Raw genomic sequence first — 16,981 nt, 5'->3', positions numbered from 1 at the left:
GTAAGAGAGGACTATTTGCCTGTGTGTCATTCATTGTTTTCCTCTTATCAGCCTTGTGCTGTAGCAATTGGTCAGACATCTTGGTATAATGTCTAAGTTGTGAGCTAGAAGTGTTATTTGCTGCTGAGACCTGTGGCTGAGAGCTTAATCTGGCTGAGAGAAGATAGTTCTTCTGTAAAGAAACAATCCTGAGCCAAGACCGCGAGCGATAAGCTGATAAGATAAGCATTGCTCAGCTGATAAGCCTCTAGATTGTTCTAACAACAGTACGCTGAACAACTATCCATATATATGTACAACACACATGACTGTTAGTCAGAGAATGATGCCCGAAGTTCTAAACAGTAGCAACAGAACTCATCCGCTGTGTCCGTCGCTTCAAGCGAAGTGGAGCTCTTCCTCCTCGACATACCGTGCATTATGACGATATCACCAGCAAGTTCATCTGACTTGCGAATAAGTTTGGTGGTACATATTCATCCAAATCAATTGAATCCCTGGACTTGAGATGAACAGAATCCAAATAATAGGAACTCCAGTCGTGACAGGTACCGTATAAATAGTTGAATTCCGCCCCGACTATGGCAGTTTCATTTCCTCCTCACCAAGCTTTTCTTAGCAATCATACCAGAGTATATCCTCTCTCAACACACACAAACCTTGAAACTCTTTACCTTTCTATCTTACACACTTTCGCAAATTTCACAGAACAACAACAACATGGCATTTGAAGAGGTCCAGAAGTGGATGAAGAAGCGAGGTGACAAGTCGACACAAGATCGACCATCATCTCCTGTGTACAAGGCCGATCCGCCAGTGTACACCGCTGAACCACCAGCCCACATGGAGGGACCGCCTGCTTTCATGGCAGGAAGACGTACTGCCACATTCTTCACTCCAGACGGCCGAAGAAACTTCGTCGTGGAGCACTTGCGCCTGGATCCGCTGACAGCCGCAATGTACGAGCAGGCGATCCAAGACGGAAGCCATATGGTGGGTAGGCAAGGATACGGTGAGCTTCGTGAGACCGCCCAGCACGAGCTTGACTGCTGGGTAGCCAAAGAGCGCGGTGAGGACCCCAGCCGTGTTAAGAGGGATGGTGGTATTCTTGTCATGGTCCCACAAGGATATCTCACGTACTTGGAAGAGCTTACCAAGGCTAGAAGACGAGGCGAGATTGAGCGAGAGATTGTTGCGTTGCAGGAGAAAGCACAACAGAAATTCCATCGAGGACTGAATGGAATTATGCGGTCTGGTTACAAGCACGAGATTAACCGACTAGAGAAAGAGCTGGTTGAGATTCAGGCTATTGGAGGGCGTCGGGGTCTAAACAGCTGGTGATTGTGGGGCCAGGGGGAAACGTGGGGAACTGGGGGTTCAAGATCCTTTTTAGTATGATATACGAAGGGTAAGCAATGGGGAAAACAGGCTTTGGGTTGCGGTGCTTTTGCATCTAGTGGAATACGGGGTAGGTAAGTTGTGATTTTCCAGAGTGTGTACACAGATTGTTCGCTAGTATATGGGTCGTTGGTAGTAAATGAAAATCGCGCAAAACTTCTCTTTCTTAGTGATGATATTGTGATTAGAACTATGCAGGTCTGTTCCGGGTGAACATATTGTTTTTTTGAACCTTGATAGAATTATAAGGCTCAAAATACAAATTGTAGAGTATAGGGTACGTTATTTACGTGGCAATGAAATGGCTTGGTCCCCTGACTCACTGTCGGGACCACTATTTTGTTGTGCGAGTCATAGAAAACCAAGCACTATCTGAGAGAACAGAGATAGAGGATACAGTGGTGTTATTGAGAGTGCTGACAAGCGTTATTTACACCTTCTGACCCACTTTTAGAGAGAAATAGATGTCTAATCAGTGCTAGTACGGCCTTTCCTGTCTTGATGCGTCACCGAAACCTGCGTCTGGACAACAATCCCTTGTTCAGCAGCCGAGCCCCCCTGATTCTTCCAAATTGACCCATCACCGGTTCCTCCTCTCCCAACATCGTATGTCAATTCGACCTCATCATCATCACTACCGAAAGCACCTCCTTTCGTCCTGTTCACACTGAAGAGTTGGAAGTGTTTTGAACCAGATTTGGATAGATCAGTTGGTCCTGATGGTGTACCACGTGAAGTAGAATTAATGCGCTTGATGCGAAATAATGGTGCTAGTGTGGGGAGACAAGCTGATATTACTGCAACGGAGGGCTCGAGGCTGGACCACGCGAATGATGGGCCCATCCACCATGTCGCGTCGAGGTTTTGGAAGAAGCCCCAGAGGTAGTAGATTCGCGCGATACTGGCGACACAGACACTGTAGAACGTCAGCTGGAAACTCATTACCGTATTGTAACATCACCTACAAGCTGCCAAGAAGCATGATGCAAATGATAGAAATCTTGGTCTTATTGTTCATATGAAGTGTCCAAATTCTCGGTATCGGAACCGTCAGAATGATGATATCGTTCATCATGTTCATGATTCCAAGAACAAGGAAGAACAATTTGACCTCGATACATTTGCCCTTAGCGCCAAGATACTGATTCCAGAAATGACTGACGGGTTTACAGGCGAAAGGCATGGTGATCCAGAGGATAAATGGGTAGACGGTCGTTAAAAAGGTCGCTATCCAGAACATTATTGTGTACAGTCGGTTTTTGTCGATGCCGAGGGGGAAGAGGCGGCGATACAGGAGGAGGATGCTGATTTTGACGGATGTGACGGCGAGGGCGTATACGAAGGGTTCGGCGTAGACAATCTGAGTTTGGTAAGCGTCGAATTGGCAGAGCTTTGGTAGTGGGTGCACCTTGAAGACGTCGACGAGAGTGGTGAGCTTGATTGACCAAACATGAGCTCCAGAGCCATGCTCTCCCGCTATTATCTATTAACATAAGGACTGGATGGCATTGGCAGAACCAGCTTACCCAATATTGTCATAGCGACAGTAGCTGAAGCACAAAACTGCATCGCGTGAGCACAGAACCCGACAATTTTAGTGAACGCACTTACCAGGCTGACCAACACAGCCCAATCATCCATCTCGATGTTCGCCGACTTCATGTTCCTCACGTAAAACCGCAACGCGACAACTGTGACAGCGATACCGAGAACAACACAAACGACAACATTGTAGGTGGTGATGACATTCCTCTCAAGGTCCAGCCCTTGCGGCGGTGGACCAAAGATGGCTACGATGTTGGGGTCAACTGCCATATCTGCGTTATCAGACTAGCTGCATGCAGTAAACATACACAGAAATGGCAGTTCAAGTTGTACCATGGGCTGTTGATTAGTTAAATGGCTTTGAATAAGCCTAGCGAAGTAATCACCATGGTGAGATACAGGGACAAGAAGGAGCTCAGCGTCGTTTCTTTTGTCAGTGGCAATGCTTTCACTGCAAATCTCTAGCCGTTACGGGCTCGTTCTTTTCTTCGTTTACTTACGCGGAATGAAGCCAAACAGGCCATTTGTGAAAACTCGGTGCAAGCTTGACGGGGCTAGAGTCCACTTCAATGCTACCTTTTGTTGGCTGCTATGGAGCATCAGAAATCCTTTGAGGGGCCTCTGGCATTCAGACGATTACTATCTAAATTACTTAAACCATGCTTTAAAACAACCCATTCCTCTTAAACCAGTCTGTATTGCTTTCCGGTCCCAAAAACTCTTGGTGTTAGGAGTTGTGATTCCCATATTGAGGTCTGAGTCTTATCAGAGCGGGAGATGAACTGCCAAGACGAAACTTGCGGCTCTGAAATGGCGCCACCCGGAAGTAAATCCCTGTCGCCGCGACGTACTTCCGGTCGGATATTACGGGGATTTATAGCCGAAGGAGAGCACGTTTCAGGCTATGGTCCATGTTCCGCCGTTTATAAGACCCGCTGGGATCCACGGAAATGCTTGTAATGTTTCATTGAAGGGTTCGTTTGGTGCGCGTTATCTGTATTTAGAGGCTATCACGGCTTTAGCTTCTCGAAGGGGTAAAGGAGTCGAAGCGACCCTGGGACTAGCGGCTCCGGCATGTCGGATTTGGTCCGAGGATTCGTTTTTGGAGTTCGATACCTGGCCCACTAGACCGGATTCCACTCCTGATGCTTCTTTGTCTAGGTCTGTTGGCATTGAAACATGATTATGGCTGTCGCTTTAAGGGTCAAGAACACGCAATTCCTCGATATAACGTATCTTCGGGTTCCTCAGATAGGATAGAAATACTGCATCTTATTGGCTATTTAGACATTCAGCTTTGTTAGGTTGTTCTCACCCCTGACCCGAAAGGTTGGTCAGTCAATGGATGTAAACCTCTATCGTAACGCTGCAGTCACAAGCGAGCTGCCCAAGAAAGCTTGGTCGCGTCTAACCTCCTCAACCAACACCGTCGATCCTCATACTCGGAACCAACAATGTAACCACCTCGGCAGCACGTCCTGAAACTCACATGGATAACACGAATCCCCAAGACCCAAACAGTCCATCTCTCCGCGTGGCGACCTTCGCCTCTTGATAAACCCGTTCGTTTGTCCAAGTATTAGAAGCCAGGCCCCCTTCCCCTAAAACAAACGAAAAACCAAACCATGCCCACATTTCTCATCCTTCATCATGGCTCCCACCAAAACAGAGATTCTGGTCGTAGACCAACCCGCTCTCCACTCCAAAACCGTCGCTACCCAAGAGGTCATACCACTTCCTGATCTCGCTCCCCCTTTACTTCCCACTGAGAAGATTGGGCCCATGGGATGGATCCGAAGTCTTTTGCACTTTGAGCTTGATGAGAGCTACAATTCTGATGAGATAACTTCTATTCTTAAGAAGGCTTACTCGGCGTTCAAAGAGCGCACGCCTATTGCGGGGTGTGAAGCCGTTCCTACCGCTGAGTACCTCGAGACTGGGCTTTTGCAGCTTCGTCATTACGGTGATGAGATTAAACATGATTTTCTTGTCAAGGACCTTCGAAAGGAAGACTTCCCTAGCTTTGAGGAGCTGAAGCGTCGAGGTTATCCTACTTCTGTTCTGGATCCTGATGTTGTTTGTCAACGAGGTCTTGGTGGGGAATGGCCACAAGCTGGGGACCGGTTGAACACTACTATGGTGCAACTCAATTTCATCAAGGGCGGCTTACTCCTCAATGTCCTCTTCCTACACGCTTACATCGATGGAACAACAGCGTACAAGTTCACCGAGATCTTCGCCGAGGAAGTCCGCAAAGCTCAAGGCCTAGCTATCTCCAACCCAGCCGAAATCCCCTGTGACGATAGAGCAAAGCTGATGAAGCCACCCGATAACATCGTCGGCAAGCCCGAGGATCATCCCGAGTACATCGAAGTACCCTTCACACCCGAGGGTCCCCCACCGAAGCTAGCTTCACCAATTCACCACGGCCACATCTTTTACTTCTCCCCTGAGAAGATCCACGAACTCAAAGAAGCTGCTGCGCCTCGCAATGCTAAGCTTTTCAAACCCGACGACATTTCTTCTTACATCTCGACTACCGATGCTTTGACTGCTCTAGTCTGGCGATGCACCATGACAGCCCAGCATGGGAAGAAGGAGGGTGAGGATAAGCCCACTGGTCCATCCATGGTTGGCCTGGCTCTGGATGCTCGTCGTCGTGCTGGCAAGCCTATTCATAAACATACTCTCGGCAACATTCTTGGCTTCGCACCAGCCGTCATGGACATCGAGAAGATTCTAGAGCATGACGACGTCAGCCTAGCAGACATAGCTCTTGTTGTCCGAGGCGCCGTGAACAAGTCCAAGGAGACGTATCTCGCCACCGTCAGCTCCCTCGTGGACAATCTGGGTAACGTGTCACGATTGATACCCGCCATCTTCCTTGACATGCCAGGTAACCATGCCCTGTTCTCGTCCTGGAGAGAGTTTCCTTTCTATGATATCCAATGGGGTCCTGCCCTGGGGGGTCGGATCAAGGCTATTCGACCGCCCTCAGTGGGAGTGACTCACTCGATGCATATTATGCTGCCTGATAGGCCCGAGGCGGGTCCTGGTGTTGAGTTATTCGTTGGTACGGAGAACAGCGCGATGGAGAGTTTATTAGAGAACCCTCTTTGGAGGCAATATGCTTAGGGGCCAGAGAAGGCGTGAGGGGACCAAAGGTTGGTGATGCAAGATCATTGCATATTGGGCATTCAAAGTCTGTCGTTCATTAGGTACGATACACCAATTAATATGAAAGATGGGACACTATTTAACAATTACACGCTAGTATACTTTTATCAACTTTGTTGTTAAGCATCAATTTGTGAACCAGGAATAAGCTTTTCTGCCTGCTGATCGACCTTATAAGCCAGTCATAATAACCCTGAGGCGATATCATAAAGTTTCGTGCGACCGACCATGAGCCACGCTTTAGCAAAGCATGATTGACCCATATGAGAACAAGTCAACATAGACCCTAGCTACCTACCTTATCAAGGCTAGTTGATCCTTTCCGCTGGACACGTGAGTCTCATAGGTCTAACATGGTCTATACCAAAACTTATACAGGGGGATCTCTTACTATGCAGGCGAAGGGGTTCGAGTGTTGACATTTAAGTGACTGAAACAAAATTCAAGCTATTCAATACAAAGTTTAGATACTCATCCAGTCGTGAAAGCCAGTTTTGGGTGTCTGGAGGAACATGAAGCGTCAAATAATGTCACACGGAATACATCTTGCAATTGCATCTTTCCCCTCTTTTCCGTATTATCTTGTGACCGAAGCTACCAATTTGGGGGCTGTATCGCGCGTCTTACTTCAATGCTAATTTTCACACTACACACTTAGCTTCGATACATGGCTCCAGGTGATTCCTTGAAATTTTGACGCTGTCGAACGGCAAAGTTTACAGAGGGGCATTTCCTTGAAGGTAGGGTGCACAGTGCTCATGCATTTCTCCAAAGACCTGATCCAACATTCGTCCTACTGTCAGGATCTTCCTCTAACTCGTTCCCGACTTGTCATTCCTGCTGAAATGCTTAGGCGGCTCTACGCGAGACTCGTCAAAACAACCAGGATACTTAATAACGGTAATTTTGACTTTTGACATGCCCATTTCTCGTTCGTGATGGGAAGATAAAGCTCATTCACGGTGACCAGTACCAACCTTAACTGAACCATATCACAATGTCAGCCGCACCATGTTCGCGAAGATACCTTGAACGAGACTCAATGGATGATTCCTTCGTCCTCCATGATCTTCTCGAATCAGTAGGGCATAGGGCTTGGTACTCTCCCTTCTTCTCAAACTCTAACAGATACTGGCTATAAAACTCCCCCTTGTACTCTTCATCTTAGATTCTGAACTTCCCTTCTTCATACTCTTCAGTTGCCTGCTTTCAAGTCTCTGTCTTCTGCTCTCAGCTTACACTTTATGTGACAACGCTATCTTATCTCTTTATCGCATGTTTCTCTTGTCAACGACTTACACGTCCACTCTCTTCGTTCAGCAAGTCGACAGACTTTAGCCCACGTATCAGCGTAGCGCACATACTTCTCTTCATTTCTACATCATCAAGCTTTGGCTACATTTACGCGACATTTTGACACAGCAACAGCAAACAGACTTTGACTCTTGTCGTTCCTCAAATTATATCTCCACACTTTCTTTATCTCCGACTTTCATCCCACATTCGCTCTCACATTTTTCTAAGCGACATATCTCTATTTGAAAATGTCTGCTCTTACTTCTGCAGCGCTGAGTCAATTGAACCAGCTTAATAACCAAGGAGGATTGCCATCCCCTCCATCTTCACAAAACACCTGGGAGACAGGGTCAGACTGCTCTTACTACTCACTCTCTGACTTGACCTTGGACAAATGGTACCGACGTATCCCAGCAAGCCAAGTCAGGGAGCAGGCAAAGCATATTCCAGCTAGCCCTATGTCAAGCCAGTCTATATACCCGCGACAATTTTACAACAAAGAGGACCTCTCTCTTCAGTCGTCGGGTCCCTGGAAAGAGTACCCCTTCTGTCTGAATAAGGATTACGTGTCTGGGTCACCTGGCCCAGTACGTATGATCACCAACTCTGCTGCGCCTGGGGAGTTTGACGTGGTGTACCATCCGGCAAGGACAGAGAACTCAGCTTGCCTGGCTAAGTACCGGCCAAAGGGGTATCAAAAGGGTGCTGTACCAAAGCCCCTCCCCTCGAGCGAGCCGAGCAGCCAGTCAACGCCAAGTTCTAGTGGTGGTGTCTCTTCACTGCAGGACAACCCGTATATCGCTGCTCATATGGCGGGGTACCAGCAGGTAATTGCGGCTGCCTACTATCCACAGAGTCTGCCAGTGGCTTATGCTATACCTATCTTAGTACCAGCGGTCACTTACGCCTATGTTCCTGTTTACGGCCAGTATTTCTACTGAGTCTGGACATACTGTTACCAGCGCTGCGTCTTGTTCCAGGGCTTCTTGAGAATAATTTCAGAGTTTAAGTCTGGAAATTTAAAATTGTTACTTTTCTCTTCTACAGCACATCCTCTCAGTATGCCATGAAACAAGCAGCGCCTTCTGAAAAGCCTTCTAAGCCTGTATTGGCGCATTTTACTGAGCTTAAAACCAAGTTTCGAGCTGATCTCAAACACAAATAAATTCATACACATTTTCTGTGAATGCATGATCACACTGCATATATATCTTCAAGGGAGTTGACAGCACATATCCCGCTCTTGTTATCTTCTTGCAGTTGAAGTGTCGCTGACGACTTCATGACGTACGACAGCGTTGGTACTTTGGAGTTTGGTCAGGTGTTCATTGAAAACCCTCAAGGACGCTTTGGCTTGTTATTAATACAATTCATTTGTTTCTGCTACGCACTTGTTCCCACAAAGTGAATCAATTTGGGTAGTGAGACATGTGAAATATTTGATCCAAATTGATCACCCTAGGTAGTTTGAAACTATCTATCCATTATCTCGTGCCTTTTCTCTTTGAGAATATTGCTGAATGACAAGCTGTAAGTTCAACGCCTAGTGGTCATGTAGGACTTTCTTTGCCGACAATGAAGGCTTCCACCAATGGGATTACCATGATCTCGATGAGTCCCGAGTCAACTGGCGAGTCCAGGCTTGGGGGAATGGGCAGTGCCTTGAAAGCTCTAGTGACGTATACCACACGTCCTATATGTTGGAAAAGTTTTCGATTCTACTAAAGAAGTTAGCTATGATTGGGGAACACGAATTGAGGCCGTATGGCAAGTCAAGAACGAAGAGACAGACTACAATGACTGGTGCAACGCCTAAACTGATATTTCATGTAACGCGAGGGTATTGTTTCATCAGAGTTGCCATTGGATTTCACGTACTTGTATTACCGGTGAGACCCGCAACGCTTGCGATACTCTTCGATGAAAGGGGATCTCAAGTCCGAGATAACCAGCCAATTTGCAGGCAAATTGATCAAGTCCTGCTTCTGCAGAGGGCCGTTCAAAGTAATTGTCGCACTTTGCCACCCATAGGTTTTGCGGTCCCATGCATTGGGCATGACCTTCCCATCTGGACAAGCCATCAAATCAGCAACTGAGTGAATGCGTGTGACAACCAAATCAGTGCTTAGAGCTTATAGGTAAAAACTAAATATACAAACAAAAAGAATGACTAAATAAGAAACCCATGATTCAATACACCATAACGACCTAAAGACGTATACCGGTACGCAATCACATGACGTTTGACCTGATATACTGCAGCCACTGTTTCACCGTCTGGGGCTGTCGATCAATTTGCAACATGCCATCATGTAACGCCAAGAGTCTAGCATTGCCGCTTTCCTTGTTGTATTAGTAAAACTTAACCCTCTTGCCAATACATAGCGCTCCCCAAAGCCTACCCTCCTGTGTGATGCCCAGAGATTCCAAGTGCTTTTCAACTCAGTTTCGGCATCGTCCAGTGGGTGGGTCGAGTTCAAGTATGCGTACCGCTTGAGGACAAGACCAAGGAAGTTGAGCATACGATGGTTATTCATGTGGCAAACCTCCATATCGATCCTTCGGCCGTGGATGTCGGCTTCATAGTCGACCCTGAAGCCTTCATAGATACTGAAGGCATCTCTCAGGATGAGTGTCCATGCTTCAGAGACTTGGAATTCGAGGGATCCTTCATTAATCTGCGCTATGGTGTAGTCACCGCCCGGGATATATTGCGGATCCATGCACTATAAATATAGTTATGATTCATGCTCTGGATGCCGAAATGATCGTTGACACATACCGTATCCTTAACATTCTCCCGCGCTGGAAGGCAGGGCGGGCATTGACCAGGCATTGCAGCAATGTAAACTTAAGAAATACTTTAAATAAAGATAATAATAAAGTGCGTATTGTTTAAAAGATCCCTACACACAACGTGTTGGTTATGAGGCAAAGAGGAATATGATCTGTGTAGTATCGTAATGGGCGGGTATGTATATCAAAGATTCACATGATCGTACCACCTGGTAGGCAACTCAAAATCTAAAGTACGCGATTGGGAAATGGACAGATCGGCACATTTGCGTGCCAGACCAGGACATCACTAACACCCCCAAGTTTCAGATGGGCGGCTAGGCGGATAACGGGCGCTAAACGCAGGCGGTAAGTGGCTCTGCTCTCACAGCCCAGCTAATCTGTACCCCCACTTTGTTGTTCCTGGCTTGAGGCTTCTGAACTGTCACAAAACCTAACGATACTGATCTGAGCCATTTACGCAACCATGAAATACTGCACACTCTGCGGAATACCTTTCACCAGGAGCCTTAATGAGGACTGGATTGAGAATGTCCGAGCAGGTAAGTAGCCTGATCGTAATTGAAGCGCGAACTGTCTCTCCTGACATGTCTAGTTTGGATCGAAGGCGACAGCTGGGATCGCACGGCCGTCTCTGGAGTTGGAAGATCGGGAGAATACGATGACATCCCTTCAGTGGTTGTCCCAGCAGATTTCCAAACTCGTCACGATAGCCGCTCTGGGCCGGGGGCTACGATAGACGTTGGCTTGGCGCCGAGCGATCCAACAATTTTCATGGATCCCGAGGCAGCCGATGAAGCCTGGGGCTATGGCTTCCATGAATCGTGCTGGGCCATATTCACCAAGAATTACACACCTAATCTTGATAACCTTTTTGTGGCCTGCCTTTCTATTCCGACTGACGCGGATGCCCTGATTGATTGGGGCCATGATTACGAGGGGGCTTCTAAAATTGAACAAATAGGCGACATGCCTGTACGAACCACTCGTTTCCGTTCCTGGGAATCTATACCTACAGTTCTCCGGTCGGATCCATATGACGTCCCCAGCCTTAACAAAGCCATCAAGGGAGCTGTACGCCTACAAACCGACGTCTTCATGAGTCGCTTAAAACCAACGGTACAAGGTCTCAAAAGCGACACCTTCTCTAACTTAGTCCCGGAACTTCTTCAAGCAATTGCTATACTTCTACCGACACCAGACGTCCACTCTCTACGGCTCGCATCTCCCGTCTTTGCCACACTGGAGCTGCCCGAAAGCTTCTGGGCATCACGCTTCCAACCTGGTCGCGAGTTCGATTACTTGCCTGAAGTTCATGACACGCCTCCTGAGTCATGGATGACCTTGTATCATTCGCTGAAGATCTGGGCACCCGGGGTCCCGAGTCTGATCAACCGCCAGCGGGTTTGGGGTCTTGCTAAGCGTCTTCAAGCCACCCTTATTCAAATGGACTGTGTCTCTTGTCATGGGTCTCCGTTAAGAACGTGGTTTGAAGCTATTCCTGATAGCATGAAAAGGAATGGGCATGAGGTTTCATGGCATACAGCTTCACGCGCTGTTGCCAGTCCAGGACAAAGTTTCCACTACGGCTCTCGAGTTTTGAGGGCTCGTGCCCTATACTTTCCAGAGCCTGTGAAACTCCGTCAAATGTCCATATCTTTCATTGATACAGCGGCCGGAAAGTTTGTCTCTGGCTTCCGTGTGGTTGATAACGATGGAAAATCTCATACTTTAGGATATCAGCACGAGGATAGCATGTGCCATATACTACTTCCTCTTGACAAGCCAATCCAAGGATGGGAACTGGCCATGGACTTACGCGGCATCAAAGGGATTGCTGCTGTTCGTAGTGATGGAAATCTCACTAGCTGGGTAGGCGAATCAGCTGGTCTCCCAAGGTGGCGATTGCAAGGATCCCAAGGAGTTTCTGCAGTCAAAGCTGAGTTCGATGTAAGTTGGTACCGTGCCAGTGCTTAGAGGACTGACACGAACTGACAAGTGATAGGCTCTGAAGCTTGTTTCACTTAGTCGCGATAAGTTTCCCAACCAAGAAAAATGGCTGAACAACTGTCTGTGGTATCCCGAAGTACCCAGAGAAGGGCTACTATTCAACGGAAGCAGAGGTGATGAGCCACGAGCCAAATACAATCTTCCAGTAGCCACCGTTCTTTTCGGCGGATCAGATGGTCGATATCTGCCTCAACTATCGGAGGTTGTCGTATGGGTCTACGACATTTGCCATGTGGCAGGAATAGAGTTCCGCTACACAGATAGTTCACATAACTGCCAACTTGGTTATGTTGGCCCGTTTGACGAGAGCTACCCCGGTCGTAGGAACTTCAGTCCCGACTCTCATGATAGCACAGTGTCCTTCCACATTGATGGCGCTTCTGGTGAGCGATTGTCTAGTATTGACGTACAGACGAGTGGATCACATGTAGTTGGGCTCAGGGTAATCACACAACCTATTCTTGTGAGAAAAACACTGCTAATATCGTTAGCTTCGAACCAATCTCGATCGAACTGTCCAAACACCTGACTACCCTTATGGAACAAAAAAAGGCTGGACTACAGTTGACGGAAAGGGATCTCAAATTATTGGCATGTTCGCCACACTTGTACGTACCCTTTCTATATAACATCTTTTAATTGGTTTCTTGATCCATACTGACGAGAACTGACAGAGTCGGCCTTTCTGGGATCTTGGTCTCATATCGATATGAAATAACAGCTGCCGAGAGCTTAGGTAGGTGTCGAATAGAATGGTGTTCAATAAGGCCGTCATGACGAGCCATGAGGCTACAAGAGGGATCAAGCGAGAGCTTATTGCGTTCGCATTGGTGTTGTGGCCACGAATCTGTTCAATGGTGGTTTGGTGGCACTCAACCGCATTGTTGTCAAAAGAGGATATGGCTATCATTGCCCAAACTTCATGTAACTGACCTTCCTTGTCTCTGTTTGCCTCTCAGTCATCGTGTGAAATATGTACTAGACTTCGTTGTTGGGTCAAATACGATTTTGCAGCTGAAAGGCTTTTACGCATGGGAGCTATTCTCGAAGGTTTCCTTTCTGATTGATGCTAGCGTGCAAGAAAGTCATATCAAGCAGCCTTAGCGTACTACAGAAGATGTCAGCCCAAGATACACGTAGGCCATACAAGTAAACGCTTGGAATCATTCTCCTTGTATCCCATTTTCCCACTCCAGCTAGGTAGCCGCAACCGTCCCCTCAACTACCTTCTTCTCAATGAAACCACTCTTTTGGAACTCCGCCACAAGGTCCTCCGGCTCTGCTTCGGGGGCGTACGCGGTCTGATTGTCTTTCGTAGGCTGCAGAGACCACGACCAACTGCCATTGGGCAAATAGCCATATATCTCTGTTAGGCACAAGTAAAAATCACCCGTGTCTGAGATGAGGCGGCGCGGAACGACTGTCTTGTGGTCTTTGTTAATTGCTTTGCTGTGGCCACTCTCGATGTCGTTCGTTGGAGTGTTAATGGCGAATGCAGAGTAAACAGGGGAGGAAGCTTGTATTATACCTTCAAACTGAACCTGAGTACCTCTGCCCCCGCAATCACTGTGTGGTCTTTTGACTCTGATTTGATGACCGTGGTTGGAATCTTCTGTGATTAAGCTGATACAGCTTCTGAAATTCTGACGCAACGCCCTACGTGAGAGTGCACATGTTCTATCTGGAATTTGGCTGAGAGACCCCAAGTTCCATAAGACTCTGAAAGGTTGAGCAAAGTCCCGTCCTCAAGTGGTGATTGAGAGCCGAACAAAAATTGAAGCCACGATGTCAAGCAACATGGCAGTGTTTCATATGTACCTATCCAGTACTCTGATTCAGTCGCCAGGAGGCTTTCGCTCAGTATCAGAGACAATCGTGACATTTGAACCGTGATACGAGATGGCGATAAGCAACTGGGAGTAGACGCAAATTCACACCGCATCACCATGAGTCAAATCGCCTCGTTAGAGGTGAAGAACCTTGTCACGGTTGTTTCGATAACGCCTTTCAGTGATTGTATCAGCTGGTAGCTGCATCTTGTACTGTTCCTTTCCAATCTATAAGTGCTACCTGTTCCGCCTTCATGTGCCCAACCATAAGCCAAGAACACAAGACACCAGCACCTGCACGCGCAAATCGCACCATCAACAAACAAATTTCACCTTCTACAATCAACTACAAAACCAAAAGACTACAAGATGCCCCACGTATCAAAGGACACATTTAAAGGCATTCCAGTGCGGGACTACTGTCAGTACAAGATTCCTTCACCATTCGTCAAGGATGAGTGGAAACTTGAGAAGGCATTGAAGGCCATTTTCGATGGGGATGGAACACCTCGCGACTACCATGGCTGTGAGGTGGACATGGTAGTGTATCTCATTTCGTCGTGGGAGTACAGGGACCTGCTACCACAACTTCAGGCAATGGAAGATTCTGGTATTCGACAGGGTTCACTCAAGGACGCACAGAAAGAACAGAAAGCGGAAGCGAAAGCAGCGAAGGGTGCAAAGAGAAGATAAAGGTGCATCATGGGTGTAGCATTTCAGGATAGGATGATGCGTCCGCATTCAGAACAATAAAACCTTACGTTTGTGCCCTCAGTATACTCACCTAACGTTAGTTGACAGTGCACATCATGCCCTTGCTTGCTTTAGATGAATGATCTGGCAATGTGTCTACCAAGACATCAGATTTTCATTCAGATCCAAGTGTTGGACCGAACTACTGTATCATCCAAGTATTATTATTGCGTTAAACGATCAATTCCTTTTGTGTCATGTGAAGGTTCATATGTTCTATCTAAGCACCACATGTTGGTTGGTCTTGAAAGAGCAATACTAGCAGCAATACTGTGGAATATTCTTCTGCCCACTCACTTTCACCAAGCCCATTTGCTTCTGATTTGGTGACTTGGCTGTAGTTTGACTGAATCTTGGGGTATTGGGAATCAGTTATCTTCATGTGAATGGCCATGTTCCCCCTAGAGTCTTGATTGAGAGTGCTCAATCTTCATACGCCTATGAATGTTCCACTCAGCCATGTGAATGATAGCCAAGACTCTATCTGCTTTCACAGGCAATATGTCTCTCTCGGCGTCACCTCACTTCTGCTATCATATGACCTTTGTCTCCGGGCCACTCATCAGGGGAGTCCGTGAAATGCTGTGATCGGAAGAAAGTGGTGAGAGCCGATACCTATGACTTCTCCATGATATCTTTCTTCTGGACCTCCTCCAGCAAGTTCTTGGGCTCTTCCTTCCAGACCTTGAAGACTGTATTCGCTCCCACTTCTGTAGCAACCCAGTTATTCTCACCGATTTTGGTGATCTCCCGCCATAAATCTCTTTTAGGGCTGTACGGAGCGCGTCCCAGTCCTTGAACTTCTTGGATAGGATATTGTGCTTCCATTCGGGAAGGGGCTCATTTACGTCTGTCATTCTGAGGTGAGAACAAGGTTTCATCAAACATGACGTCTAGGGTTTCTTTGAGTGATATTGGTGTGAACACTGACAGATATAAGTGAAATCGTTCAAACTGTTTAATGAGCTCAAGGCTTGGCATTTACATTTCAAGAAATGAGATGAATGATTGAGGTGACGGCTAAGGTGAGTCATGATTGAAGCATAACAATACCGCATCGACTCATCAGTTGGATCGCTTATTCAATGCAGAGGTCTTGTCACAGATGCTGCGACAGAGTTTTCCAGAGTCTTCAACTGGCAGTCATAGCTGCATAATACTCTTCTTTATCCTGGCTATAAATACTGCATACATCTCTGGCAAATTCTCCCCAATCTCCAACGATAAGTTTCGAAGATTGCCTGTATATCACAAAATTAGCGGGGGTATTTTTTAATCTCACGAAAACACAAAGGGCCACAAGATGCCTCTCGTAGGGAGGGATACATTTACAGGCGTGGAAGGCGACGATTACTTGAAATTCACATTTCGTGGTAAAGATGTCAAGAGCTAGACTGCCCTCAAGTCTGCATTAGACATCATTTTTAAAGGGGATGGAAATTCTGGTGAGTACTATACCTGCCATGTGGATCTTGAACGCTATGACATATTTTCTTGGGAGAAAACGACATTCTGAATGAGCCTGTAGAATTGAAAGACGCGGGTATTGGCTCTGGTCTGTAGTAGAGTTGACTAGGAGCCGAATCGGAGAGCTTGAAGGCTTATCAACGGTGAGATACTTCACTCTAAGGCATTTAATGCAAGTAAAGGTGTGTGTATCCTACTTCCGTGACCTTCGTAAGCTTTCCCAGACGTGATAATAAAACGTTTCTGCAAATAATGCCCATACTGGCCACAAGAAAATAGTTCAGTCTTGTCTTAGCTAAGGGATTGTAGGATCCTAAGCATCTTGAAATAGTCAACTAAGTCAGAGTCCCGGTCTCTTCGAATTAGTACTACTATACTCAATGATACTTGCCATACTATTAGAACATTGTAAGTAAAGCTTGGTCATCACACTTAATACTTATACCTGGAGGGTCTCTGAATAACATTTCTTATTAATCTGTGATTGCAGAATGTGTCAGGCGCGTAATCTGAGCATCAGCTGTAGGCTCCATTAACTCAACCTAATGCTGTGCAATGAGGAGTCTCGGTTCTGGGTATTGATATAAGCTCACAGTTTCAGTTCTCAACCGTCAATAGCACATCTCGCAAACGACTTGGACAACATGCTAGGGCCACAGAAGTTGACATGCTGTGTCTTCATGACAGAAGTCGGCTGTAGGACCAAAGTG

At 46.9% G+C, this 16,981-nt stretch overlaps 8 protein-coding genes; 5 read left to right on the top strand and 3 right to left on the bottom strand.

The window, feature by feature from the left end:
- Positions 1–720: 720 nt before the first annotated feature.
- On the top strand, positions 721–1,341 carry FFUJ_11929 (uncharacterized protein; the record flags this gene model as incomplete). The annotated part of the gene is made up of 1 exon (XM_023570883.1): positions 721–1,341. One exon carries the CDS (start codon positions 721–723, stop codon positions 1,339–1,341), a length of 621 nt encoding a protein of 206 aa, XP_023437930.1.
- Positions 1,342–1,866: 525 nt separating this feature from the next.
- FFUJ_11928 (related to integral membrane protein) lies at positions 1,867–3,213 on the bottom strand (the record flags this gene model as incomplete). XM_023570882.1 has 4 exons in its annotated part: positions 1,867–2,314; positions 2,364–2,874; positions 2,925–2,961; positions 3,010–3,213. The coding sequence occupies 4 exons, from the start codon at positions 3,211–3,213 to the stop codon at positions 1,867–1,869; spliced, it is 1,200 nt and encodes a 399-aa protein (XP_023437929.1).
- A 1,380-nt stretch (positions 3,214–4,593) lies between these two features.
- FFUJ_11927 (related to trichothecene 3-O-acetyltransferase) lies at positions 4,594–6,078 on the top strand (the record flags this gene model as incomplete). Its single annotated transcript, XM_023570881.1, has 1 exon — positions 4,594–6,078. One exon carries the CDS (start codon positions 4,594–4,596, stop codon positions 6,076–6,078), a length of 1,485 nt encoding a protein of 494 aa, XP_023437928.1.
- A 1,586-nt stretch (positions 6,079–7,664) lies between these two features.
- On the top strand, positions 7,665–8,357 carry FFUJ_11926 (uncharacterized protein; the record flags this gene model as incomplete). XM_023570880.1 has 2 exons in its annotated part: positions 7,665–8,050; positions 8,105–8,357. 2 exons carry the CDS (start codon positions 7,665–7,667, stop codon positions 8,355–8,357), a joined length of 639 nt encoding a protein of 212 aa, XP_023437927.1.
- Positions 8,358–8,966: 609 nt separating this feature from the next.
- FFUJ_11925 (uncharacterized protein) lies at positions 8,967–10,252 on the bottom strand (the record flags this gene model as incomplete). XM_023570879.1 has 4 exons in its annotated part: positions 8,967–9,134; positions 9,295–9,484; positions 9,691–10,142; positions 10,199–10,252. The coding sequence occupies 4 exons, from the start codon at positions 10,250–10,252 to the stop codon at positions 8,967–8,969; spliced, it is 864 nt and encodes a 287-aa protein (XP_023437926.1).
- A 426-nt stretch (positions 10,253–10,678) lies between these two features.
- Positions 10,679–12,935, top strand: FFUJ_11924 (uncharacterized protein; the record flags this gene model as incomplete). XM_023570878.1 has 5 exons in its annotated part: positions 10,679–10,754; positions 10,808–12,162; positions 12,218–12,664; positions 12,714–12,830; positions 12,897–12,935. 5 exons carry the CDS (start codon positions 10,679–10,681, stop codon positions 12,933–12,935), a joined length of 2,034 nt encoding a protein of 677 aa, XP_023437925.1.
- A 1,485-nt stretch (positions 12,936–14,420) lies between these two features.
- Positions 14,421–14,744, top strand: FFUJ_11923 (uncharacterized protein; the record flags this gene model as incomplete). The annotated part of the gene is made up of 1 exon (XM_023570877.1): positions 14,421–14,744. One exon carries the CDS (start codon positions 14,421–14,423, stop codon positions 14,742–14,744), a length of 324 nt encoding a protein of 107 aa, XP_023437924.1.
- Positions 14,745–15,419: 675 nt separating this feature from the next.
- FFUJ_11922 (uncharacterized protein) lies at positions 15,420–15,661 on the bottom strand (the record flags this gene model as incomplete). XM_023570876.1 has 2 exons in its annotated part: positions 15,420–15,488; positions 15,539–15,661. The coding sequence occupies 2 exons, from the start codon at positions 15,659–15,661 to the stop codon at positions 15,420–15,422; spliced, it is 192 nt and encodes a 63-aa protein (XP_023437923.1).
- Between the last annotated feature and the right edge of the window lie 1,320 nt (positions 15,662–16,981).

Source organism: Fusarium fujikuroi, chromosome FFUJ_chr11 (assembly GCF_900079805.1).
Source record: "Fusarium fujikuroi IMI 58289 draft genome, chromosome FFUJ_chr11".
Classification (NCBI taxonomy): Eukaryota; Fungi; Ascomycota; class Sordariomycetes; order Hypocreales; family Nectriaceae; genus Fusarium; species Fusarium fujikuroi.
This window is presented reverse-complemented; position numbering and strand designations above follow the sequence as displayed.